The sequence below is a fragment of the Phascolarctos cinereus genome, unplaced genomic scaffold (genome assembly GCF_003287225.1).
Source record: "Phascolarctos cinereus isolate Bilbo 61053 unplaced genomic scaffold, phaCin_HiC Scaffold_5;HRSCAF=322, whole genome shotgun sequence".
In the NCBI taxonomy this organism is placed as follows: Eukaryota; Metazoa; Chordata; class Mammalia; order Diprotodontia; family Phascolarctidae; genus Phascolarctos; species Phascolarctos cinereus.
The window spans coordinates 44,114,520-44,126,188 of NW_027555958.1; the positions used below are offsets into that span (position 1 = coordinate 44,114,520).

Consider the following 11,669-nt stretch of genomic DNA (forward strand, 5'->3'; position numbering starts at 1 on the left):
TGAATGCTTGTAGGAAATAAATCTAAGGGCCTTTTCTAGAAAGCAAACCAAGCCAGATACGTAAGTTTCCCGGCTTTCCTCAGACTGGGACATAAGCTGGGGAGATTTTCAAAATAAGTCAGATACTGAAGTTTCTAGGGTTTCCCTGGATGAGAGGTCCAAATATAATTTCAATGGAAAAGGGTACTTGGCAGCTTACAGTCTTGGAGTGTTGTTGCCCAGGACACTAAGAGGTCACAGGGTCACACAGCCAGGACCAGTGAGTGGTAGAACTTGAATCTCAGTCTGTCTGACTGATACTGGCTAGTTCTCTACTGTTATTCTGTGTCTACTTCTGTAATATTTAATGTAAGAAAACTATCCAGAAATACTGGAGAAGGCAAAGTACAGGATTAATAGATTCTATAGTACGCAGCAGAGAACTCAACTCAAACTTAACTAAGAAACACAGTGATAAAACTTCAAACTATTTAATGTCAAAGGCAGGAGAAGGTCCTTTAGAAAATTATGCCAAATCACTGAAGCTAACTTCTTGTTTATGAAAAATCAAATATGTGATTGAAATATGATCTTCACAAGAATTAAGCAGATCAAGTTTTCACCCAAAAATGACATGTCCTACAAAGCTGAGTCCAATCAGTTATGGGGGAAAAAAAGGACATTTATCAAAAGGGAGGAATTTGAATTCTTTCTGCAAAAGAAACTAGGAGTGAACAGGGTATCTGACATGCAAACATATCAAACAAAAGAAACAGAGGAAAGGTAAATAAGAGCAGTTAACAAGAAAAAGCTCAGCAAGTAAGTCAATACTTTTATGATTCTAGGACTAGACATGCCCACCTTAAGAAATAACCCTCCCACTGGTTAGCCACAACAAGAGAGCACTAATGAGCAAAAGGATGGTGGGGAAGAGAGAGCAAAGAGGTGAGGAGTTTAAGTCCAGAGGAGGACATAAATATTTATTGTTCTCTCATTAATGAATCCATAGGATGGGGTGAAGGTGAGAGATGTTAAACAAGCATTCTCTTCCTTAGTTTTGGCTTGAAAGGGAAAAATAAGCTATGTGCATTCTTCGGTCTCTCTTGAAGTATAAGTATAAGGGATGTGAAGATTTTGTAGAACAGAGAAAGAGCAAGGGATGGTGGGTAGGACATAGAGGAGGTGAGAGGGAATTGGGTCTCATCCATGGAGAATGCTCAGAGACATCCCTGCACATTCTCTGGAAGAGAAAGTGAGAGAGAGAGAGTATGTGTGTGCCTGTATGTTTATGCGTCTCTGATTGGGGCTTTGCAGCTGGTTTCGTTGGGAGACCATGGGCACTTCAGGACACCTTCTCTGAGTCGAGGAACCACCTCTCACTACAGGGGAAGGAGCTTCCTATGCAGTGGACAGGTGGACAGAAGAACATGGATTCAGAGGGAGATAAATGTATGGGCCTTGGGGTGGGCAGGTGGTAAACAAAAGGGCACAGAGAAGGAAAGCATCTTCTTCCAGGCCACACTGCCTCCTCAGTGAGTGATTGTGTCTGGAATTGAAGATCCTCAGCAGACAACCCTTAAAAAGAGAGAAATGAGGAAAAGTGTGGGTAATATCCAAAACTGAATGAGAAGATAGAGAAGACAGCAAGGCTTTCATCTTGTAGAAGCCAGAGCTGGTATGAAGACAAAGAAAGAACCTGTAAGAACAAAGCACCTGAATGAGAAATTATATTCTTAAATAGACTGGAAGGGAAAAGAAATAAAGGGGATGAATGAACACTTCTCAGAAAAGGAATATTACTAAAACTCTGAGAGTGGGAATAAGCAAGGAGGACTGTTTTGGTTTGTTTTGTTTGTTTTTAATCTTATCTGGACTGGGGAGGGGAAAGGTTAAAAAAAAAAAGCCAAAGTCTGAAATTAAACTCAAGGACTTTGGGCCCGGGCAGGTTAATAAGGTTGTGGGGAGGGGAAAGAGGAAGCAGGATAGAAAAACTGTGGCAAGTCAGTGACTTAACGGGGGTGGGAGTGGGGATTAATATAAAAGAATGAAGACAGAAAACACAAATTTAACAGCTTTTACCATCCTATACATGAATGCATTAAATTCCCCACTAAGATGAAAGGGAATGGCAGGATGAATAAGAAAACAAAGTCTAACAATTTATTGTATCAAAAACACATTTAAAGCAAAGGATACAAAGAAATTAAAAATGAGAAGCCAGAATAAAAGTTATGCTTCAGGCAATTCCCAAAAGCATTAGTTGCAATCAAGATTTTAGAAAAGGAAACAATAAAAGTTGACAAAGTCAAGAGAGACAAACTAGGAAACTTCATTATGCTTACAGGCATTACAGTCAATGAAACAATATCATTCTTTTAAATATGCATCAAATGATATGGATCTAAGATAATAAAGAAAAAACTTAGGAAACTACAACACTGATAATTATAGGAAACTTTAACAGTCCTCTTTCCCAAATACATTTAACTGAAAGATGAAAAAGGAAAACAGCTAAATAGAATGTTGGAAAAACTGTATATCTGAAATTAAATTTCTATGGCAAGTTCTGACTGAGAATATTAGAGAATTCTGACTGTGAATATACAATATGCATAGTCTCAACATCATACAGTACCTTTAAAAATTCATCATGTCCTAGGGCACAAAGAAATAAATTTAAAAAGGCAAATGCCCTTTACAAATCACAAAGCAATAAAAAATAACTGATAATTAAAATACAGACTTATAAGGAAACTAAGTAATGATATCCAGGATAATAAATGTCAAAGGACAAACGACAGAAATAATAGATAAAGAAAATGAGTCAACATATCAAAACTGATAGGATGCAGCTAAAATAGTCCTCAGAGGAAAAATTCCATCTTTGAAAATATATTTGAAAACAAACTAAAAAAAGCAGGTCATGAACTTAGCAGACAGTTTTTAAAAAATACAAAATCACTCCCAAAACAAACACAAAAGAATAAACATTTAAACTATAGAATAGATAAACTGATTAATTAATGGGCAAAACAAAGGGTTTTTTTAAAAGAATAATAAAATCAACAAGCCATTAGCTAACTTGGTTTTTTTTAAAGTAGAAAGGAAAATCACATTATGAAGATCAAAAAGTCACAATAGAGAAAATAATGAGAATTATCAAGACTGTTATACCAAATGTAGGCAAAAATAAATCTTTAAAGGAAATAGATAATTATAAATAATACAATTTGACAAAACAACACTAAATCAAAGAAAAAAATCCTGGTCCATATGGATTTACAAGTGAATTCTATTATATACATATATAATATTATGTATATATGTATATTATATAATATTGTATTTGGGACCACCTCCCACTACAGGGGAGGGAGTTTCCTATCCAGAGGACAGGCAGACAGGAGGACATATTCTATCTACCTCTGTATTCCCTTTGTATCCCCAATAGAATAATTAATACCGATGCTACAAAAATTCTTCTCAATAACAAAGAAGGTTTTCTAAAGTCCTGATCTGTTGTTGTTCAATTGCGTCCGACTCTCTCTGACATATTTGGGGTTTTCTTGGCAAAGATACTGGAGTGGTTTGCTATTTCCTTACAGGGTAAAATGACCTGCCCAGGGTCACACAGCTAGTAAGCTGCTGAAGCTAGATTTGAATTTGTCTTCCTGATTTCAGGCCCAACTCTCTATCCAGTGAGCCACTTAGCTCCCTCCACCCATGTAGGGACATTATCTGATGATATACAATTAGGCATAGATTTTATGGGAAGAGATAAGGAAAGAAAGAAAATAAGATGTTTTGGGTAGATGATGAGAAGTTGAGACCTACTGGAAAAGACTGAATACAAGAGATGGATAGTGTCATGGAAACAACAAACATGATCTTGGACAGACTATAGTAGAGAGTTATGCTCCACGGGGTCATGGAGACCCAGCAACAACACAACAACATGCTTTTTTTCATGTCTCCTCCCACTGGATAGTGAGCCCCTTACGAGCAGAAACTATCTTTTGCCTTTCTTTGTATCCTCAGTGACCTACACACAGTAGGTCCTTAATAATGCTTTCCTGACTGATTTACCCTTCCTCTTTTGAAAAGGAGGGTCTGTGGATGTACATGTAATTGTCCAATTTATGTTAATTGGTTTTGCTTAACTTTTTTCTCTTTCAACTTTTTAAAAATTATTTTTATAAGGGATACTTCATAGAGTGAAGAGAGGGGAGGAGGGGATACAAGGGGAAATGTGAGCAAGAAAAGATATCAAGAAGATATATTTTAAAAAGAAAACACCAAGGGGCAGCTAGGTGGCACAGTGGATAGAGCCCCGGCCTTGAAGTCAGGAGGACCTGAGTTCAAATCTGGCCTCAGACGCATGACACTTACTAGCTGTGTGACCCTGGGCAAGTCACTTAACCCCATTGCCTAACCAAAAAAAACCAAAACAAAACACCAGAGAATCAGCAAAGAAACTAATCAAGGTGACTAATAATTGCAATAAAACAGCAAGACAAAATAAATCCTCAAAATTATTAGCTTTCCTATACAATATTGACCCAAAAAATAGAAAAAAATTACATTTAAAATAACTAGAAAATGCATAAAGTAGATATCTGAGAATCAACCTACAAACTTAAACTAACATGTTCATGGCTTATATAAGTACAACTACAAAACAGTTTTCATAGAAATAAATGATTTAAGTGGAAAGATTCAATATTAATGGTTGGTCTATGCCAATATAATAAAAATGACAATGCCTAAATTAATTTAAGATTTGCTGCTATACCAATCAAATTACTCAGAAGTTTCTTTAAAGAACTAGACAGAATAATAAAATTCATTTAGAAGAACAAAAAGTAAATAATTTCAAAGGAAATAATGGGGAAAAAATAGAAATAAAGGGAGACTAGTTAGTATTACCGCACCTCAAACCATAATATAAAGCAATAGCTATTAAGATAATTTGGTATTATTTATATTATTTGTCAAAATTGATCATGGGATCATAGAACTAGAAAGGGCATTAGAGGCCATCTAGTCCAACTGCCTAATTTTGGGTAAAAACAGAGGTTAAGTGACTCGATCAAGGTCACTGAAGTAAGCATCAGAGGCAGGATTTGAACTCATACCCGGGTTCATGGACTAGATTAGATGTCTACTAAACTACTGAAGGCCACATCTGATGCTTGATCGTTCCATGGAGGCAAGCCTGGGTCCCCGCGAGTCCTTCCACGTCTCCAGTCTCCGAATCCCCATCCCCGACTAATCCAGATCCCGGACTTTGAAAGCTGCCTTGGCAGTGGGAAAGCTGAGGCACAAGAAGGGAGAAGGCCGGATCACGTGGCGGGTGGGCTCCAGACAGCGGGGGGGGGGGGTAGCCTGGGGACCTGTTTGCCGTCGGAAAATCCCGTAAAATGAGCCAGAAAACAAAGACACCTCGGAATTTCTGTGGTAACCGATTACATAACCGGGCCCAACGTGGGGACAGCCAGGTTCCTAATTCATTCCCCGGGGTGAGGCGGGGCTCAGAAGCCAGAGACCAATCGTCGCCGTCCTCCCGAGCGCCTGGAGCCGCCTCCGACGTGCTCTGCGTGTCTGGCCTTTGCCGCAAACCGCCGGCTGTGCGGGGGGGGGGGAGCCGCCGGAACTCCGCCCCCTCGCGGCTCTCCTCCCCTTCCGCTCCCTCCCGCCACACGCTGACGCTCTGGTGACGCTTGATATAACCGTGATCCGCAGACGCCGCTCCCACTCCTCACTTCCGCTTCCTCGCAGCGCGGACCTCTGTGCCTCCCGGACTTTGCGACCGCGGCGGCAGCTGGTGAAGATGTTAGGCCCTTTTAAGAAGAACGCCGTCATCGGCCTCAACCTGTACTGTGGCGGGGCCGGCGCTCCCCCGTCCGGCGCGCCCCTGCTGGCTCCTGGCAAAGGAACGACCGTGGAGAGTTCGGCGCCGCGGTGCGACGGCGGGCAAGTGGAAGCGGGGACGACGACGACGTCAGCGGCGGCGGTGGCGGGAGCGGGGTTAATTGGCGGAAGCGGCGGCGCGAGTCTCCCGGACCTGGTGCCGGGCGCCCGGGGGGTCCCGCGGACTGCGCTCATTGGCGCGGAGGTTCCCGACGTCACCGCCACCACGCCGGGACCGTTGTTATTCTCGCGGAGCTGCCGCCTCTCCTTGCCCGCCGCCGGGGCCGCGGACGCCGTCATGTCCCCCGAGGACGAGCTGGACGGCTACGAGCCCGAGCCCCCTGGGAAGCGGCCCGCCCGCCGGTCGCTGCTGGCCCTGACCCTGGCTCGAGAGGGCGGGGACACCTCGAGCGGCTCCCACGGCTCGCTGCCCTCGACTCCGCCCTCGGCCGAGGAGGAGGAAGACGAGCTGTACGAGCAGTCCTTGGAGCTGATCACCCGGTACCTGCGCGAGCAGGCGGCCGGCTCCAAGGACGCCAAGCCCCTGCGCAGCGGGAAGGCCCTGGAGACCCTGCGGCGCGTGGCGGACGGCGTCCAGCGCAACCACGAGACGGCTTTCCAAGGTGGGTGGCCTCGCTCGCTCCCGCCCCCGCCGGGTTCGGGGCCCACCTTTGTGCATGCGCGGCCGCTTTGTGCTAGCAGACATGGCGACTCTGCTCCTGAGAGCCCCGAACGGTTGGGAAGCCCATCGTGGGGGGAAGGATGGAGGGGGAGGCCTCGAATTGGGTCCAGACGAATTCTGGCCGAAGAAGATACCTGGGAAGTGGGGGGGGGGCTGTCGATCAATCAATAAGCATTTATTAAGCGCCTATTATCTGCCAGGCACTGTGCCAAGCCCTGGGGAGACAAAAAGAGGCCAAAGACAGCCCTTGCCCTCGAGGACCTTAGAAAAAGATAAAAGTCCATCAATCAGTAAACATTTAGGAAGCACCTACTATGTGCCGGGCACTGCGCTAAGTGGAGGGGATACAAAAAAAGACAGTGCTCTTAGAGGCAGAAGTGATGCAAGTCGGTGACCCTCCCTTTTTCTTTTAGGCATGCTTCGGAAACTGGACATCAAGAACGAAGAGGATATTAAAGCTGTGTCTCGAGTGGTAACTTGTGTGTTCAGTGATGGAGTAACAAACTGGGGCCGGATTGTGACTCTCATTTCTTTCGGTGCCTTTGTGGCAAAGCACTTGAAGAGCATAAACCAGGAAAGTTGCATAGACCCACTAGCAGAAAACCTAGCAGATGTACTGGTCAAGACAAAAAGGGACTGGCTCATTAAGCAAAAGGGCTGGGTAAGTCTGAAGCCAAGGGTCACTGCAGAATGGAGGAAAGGGAAGGGGGGGTGGGGAAGGTAATTGCCCCCTTGTAGTCTCAGGCACTCCCCTAGGTGTAGAATGTTGATTTCTTAGATAGGAGTCTAACTGATGAGGCTCTTTCACTGTCACGTGCATCCTCTTGGCGAATCATGTTCTGAGCCAGTGAGAGTCCTCTTCAAAATTTGTTTTTTGTTTTATCTTTCTCTTTTCTAGGAGGGGTTTGTGGAATTCTTTCATGTAGAGGACCTAGAAGGTGGCATCAGAAATGTGCTGCTCGCCTTTGCCGGTGTTGCTGGAGTAGGAGCTGGTTTGGCATATCTAATAAGATAGCCTTGTAAGTGCAATAAATGACTTGTAACCAACTCCAGGCACCAAAACTGCACACTTCTGCTGTGAAATTAGAAGTATTTATGAAGCTGGACATCAAGCCACCCAGGCTAGAACATCCAAGAATCCTTCTAGAGCACTGAGTACTAGCAGGAAAAGGAAGTGGTATTCTACCTCTTGGGTAGAGGCAGAAGGGGACTTGGATAAGAATAAATACTAGTGGAAAATGTGCCCTGCTTCCTAGAAGAACAGCCATCTGAAAGAAGCAAACTTGTCTGTCTCAGCAACAGGCAGATCTTGGGGGAAGACCAGGAAGAGATTTAGTGATAGGGTTGAGAGAACTTTCTTCCTTCACAAATAACAGTGGTCCGTAGACTTCCTAGTCATAGAACTGTTTGAGAAATCTCTCTTGAATTCGCTAGTTTCACAGGATGAAAAAAGCACTAACAATGCCATGGGCCTAAGTTCTGCTTTATATAACTATGACCGGAATCTTCTTTAAAGTATCACAGTGAAAGTGGTGTGGCTCAAGGTGGGAGGCAAATTCCAAGTGTACCCAGGTATACCTACCTGCTCGCTCAATCTCTTTTTTTTCTTTCTTTCTTTTTTTGGCATGGTGTTGAGTGAGTTTATTACTCTGGTGATACTTATGGATGAGTTACAGTACAGAAATTAACTGTTGTATAGACAAACTTTTTAGAGCCTTCCCCCAAAAAAAAGAACAAAAAAAATTGTAAATGTGTTTATATCTGTAAAAATTTGTATATATTTTTACAGAAATTTATTTCCTTGAAATGTTGTAAGGAAAGATTCTGTGTTTAGGGTTCTTTCTCCTACCTTCTAAAATTTGTAATTTGTTTAGCCAGGTGATTTAGAACCCTTGTCTTCTGTGTAACATTTCTGATCTTAACCAGTCCCATATTTTTGGTATTCAGAGCCAACTTGTGATGTATTCAAAGGCTACACAGTTATGAATCAGTTTTTAAAACTACCTTTGTGTTATTTTCCTTGTGGATAGGGCTTATTCTTTGAAGGGATCTGGGATTGGGGGAGGAAAAGTGTAGTACATGAAAAGATTGAGTCGTGCAGCTTCTTAACAATTGAGCCAAAGTAATTTTTAGAACTTGCATTGAGTTATTTTTGTTTGTTTTTTTTACAAATAATGGCTTTTGTGTTCATGCCATCATGCACATACATTCAGTTTGAGTTCTCCGTTTTTGAGTCACTGCCATCTGACTCTTCATGTTATTAATACAGTTTAGTTTGTGGGCTTAGTTTTATTTTCCAGAACTTTCTCACACTTTTCACCTAAATTTCTGTAGCAGACTTTGTGTAGGAAGTCATCCACCTGAAGCAAACATAACCTTGTTTGCTCTAAAAAACTGCAAGTAAATGTAAAGAAAGATAAATGCTAACCATGGTGCTATTATTAGGCTTGCTTGTCAAATACAGGGTAAGGCCTAGTCTGTCAATAAAACAAGTGTTTCTATATTGTTCAGAATTTGCTATTGCAATGATTCCCAAACTCTTGGCCAAAGACACTCAGCTTTGGCCTCTGTCTGGATAGCAGACTTGCTTTCCATTTTTCTCCCAAATTACTCTTTCTTTTCAAACATTTGTTTCCTCTAGCTCCAGCCCTTCTATAAGTAACTGTGGGACCAATCGCTGTTACTCTTCCTTCTCCTTTCAGAATGTGGCTCTGTAGACTCAGGTGACCTCAGATGGTCCCTGCACCCCCTTCTCAGAGTTGTGAACCTTCTTGTCTCCCAGTGTTCTATTGGATAGAGACTTTGGGCTTGGTGCCTGTGTCTGCAGGGATGGGAAAGTCTTGCGCTGGTGCCCTTTTGCTAAACCTGTGTTTTGATTGATTTTTTCTTTGAAAGTCCCTTTGCTGTTTGGGCTTTTCAGAGAAAGGGGAAAAGATCTTGCTGTGTGGTGTCTTCTACAAATGGCCTTTTGGGTGGGGGAGGGTGTGTCTCCAAAGTCCTTTAGAAGGTGAATGGCTGAATCACTTTGTCACCTTTCTGGATTGTTTTTCACTGGGGGCACTTAAACCTTTTAAAGTGGTGAGTTGGGTTTGTATAAAAGTGTTAAACCTCACAGAGCTACCTAACAGTTATTGACCTGTTTGAAAATAACTTGGCTGTGGAGCTGGTTTAATCTGAAAAACTGCCACATTGTTGCCATTGAATTAGACCTTTAGTCTGTGGACTTTGTGTAGCTAAAATAAGCATACATCAAGTTTGAGTAAGAATGTAGTAGGGAAGAATGACCTGCCTGCTCATCTCTAAGCCATGAGGCCTAATGCTGGAGCTGTTTTTGCCCTAGTTGTGTTTCTCATTCTTAATCATAATTCCGCTTATTTATATCATACATATCGGAGGAACTAAAAGCACTTTATATAGTTTTTATAGCTTCAAAATCCACATGAAAGGGGCAAGAGAAATTCTACCCCATTTTACAGCTGGGGAAATTAAGGCACAAAAAGGGTGTCACCCAATAAACCAACAGTGGAGCTCCTCATAAAGATCTTGACTTCCAGATCATTATGAAGGGATTCTATTGGTAGAGTCTGAGACCTCAGATCGGAGAATTTGGTTTGTGGGATGAGAAGAGTTAGGGTTTGGGGGAGGGGGAAGAGGGGAATGCGCTCCTGAGGAAGTGTAGGGAGAAGAAAAGAACCTCAGTGCGTTAAAGGACTGGCCACTCTTACATAATTGATTCCAGTCCTGAGACGAAAAGGGAAGGGGTGGTGGCGCAAGGGATGCTCCGAGGAACCGCATGTATCATTTTCTTCTGCTTCACTCAGGGAAATCGGTTGAAATCCCTGGTCTAGGCTTCCCTACAAATCCTGTGTCTGGGGAGTGTACGCCCTGCCTGATGCTCCTCTTGAAGAGGTGAGCCAGGGAGGGTGAGGACCAATGGCAAAATACACAGGTTATAAAATCTCGTTTGTTTTCTTAACTTCCTGTTTTTTTCTGAGAAAAGGATAATAAATCTTTTATTTAAATTAAAGGTGTGTGGGTCATCTCTGAGGTTCGACTTTGTATCCTGCCCTCTTTACCTCCCTTCCCCTCAGAGAGGTCAGATGGCTGAGCAGATGGAAAGATCGTCATAAATCTCTTGTTGCCTCACACGCGGGGACACACACACCTGCTCATAATTTTTGTTCTCAGTTAATTACATTGTTAACCCAAGCCCTTACAATGTGGGAGTCTTTCAGGATACTTTTATATGTAGAAATACCATTTGTTTCAAAGTACTGGATTTGGAGTCAGTCCCTAATTTCAAAGGCACGGTATGCTGCTTGTTAACCTTTGTGACCTTGAGCAAAGTCCTTGGGCCTCGTTTTCCCCATCTGTAAAAAGAGAGACCTATGGTTCTTTCCCACTCTTAAAGCTATGATCATGATTGGTGTAAAATAGAGAATGACTAGCTCCGATATTTGCAATACTCACACTTTTCACCTAAATTTCTGTAGCAGACTTTGCATAGGAAGTCATCCACCTGAAGCAAACGACCTTGTTTGCTCTAAAAAACTGCAAGTAAATGTAAAGAAAGATGAATCTAACCGTGGTGCTCTTAAGCAGAGGAGAATTGATTGCCCAATATCTGAGGCAGGGATTTTCACTGAGGTCTTTTTGAGCTTGAGGCCAGGGCTCTCCCTGTTACTGAGCTACCTAGCTGCTCTTGAAAGAGTAATAATGTTTCTCCTCTTTAACAGTTGTATGGCATTTGAGGTCCAGAAGGCAGAAGAATTACCTGAAGTTCTAACTAGTGGCTAGGTTGTGATGGGATTGTAATGCTTTCTCCCCATTCTGCAAAGGTGGAGTACAACTGCTTGAGGTCCCTTCATTTTGCTTTTAATTTTCTGCTACCTCAGTGCAGTGGCTGAATCACCATGGAAATGTGCAAATGTAGGTTTTGCATATTGGTTTTAAGCCCTAGGCATCAAAAAGTAATCATGCAAAAAAGGGCTAGTCTAACTTCCCCCACCCAGGCAATTTTGTGTCAGATGAATGTTTTTCCCCTCTGATCCCTGGCAGACGATCACAAAATACAATCTTTACTGTTATCTCCTTGCAA

General features: G+C 42.8%; 1 protein-coding gene across 2 annotated transcripts; it reads left to right on the plus strand.

Annotated features, from left to right (window-relative positions):
- Window positions 1–5,715: 5,715 nt before the first annotated feature.
- MCL1 (MCL1 apoptosis regulator, BCL2 family member) lies at window positions 5,716–10,598 on the plus strand. 2 transcript variants are annotated; one of them, XM_021004549.2, is made up of 3 exons: window positions 5,718–6,512; window positions 6,985–7,232; window positions 7,470–10,598. In XM_021004549.2, the coding sequence occupies exons 1-3, from the start codon at window positions 5,810–5,812 to the stop codon at window positions 7,584–7,586; spliced, it is 1,068 nt and encodes a 355-aa protein (XP_020860208.1). In that variant the 5' UTR covers window positions 5,718–5,809; the 3' UTR covers window positions 7,587–10,598. The 2 variants fall into 2 exon arrangements, with proteins under 2 accessions (XP_020860213.1, XP_020860208.1); XM_021004554.2 differs by lacking the exon at window positions 6,985–7,232 and having other exon boundaries at window positions 5,716–6,512.
- Window positions 10,599–11,669: the final 1,071 nt, after the last annotated feature.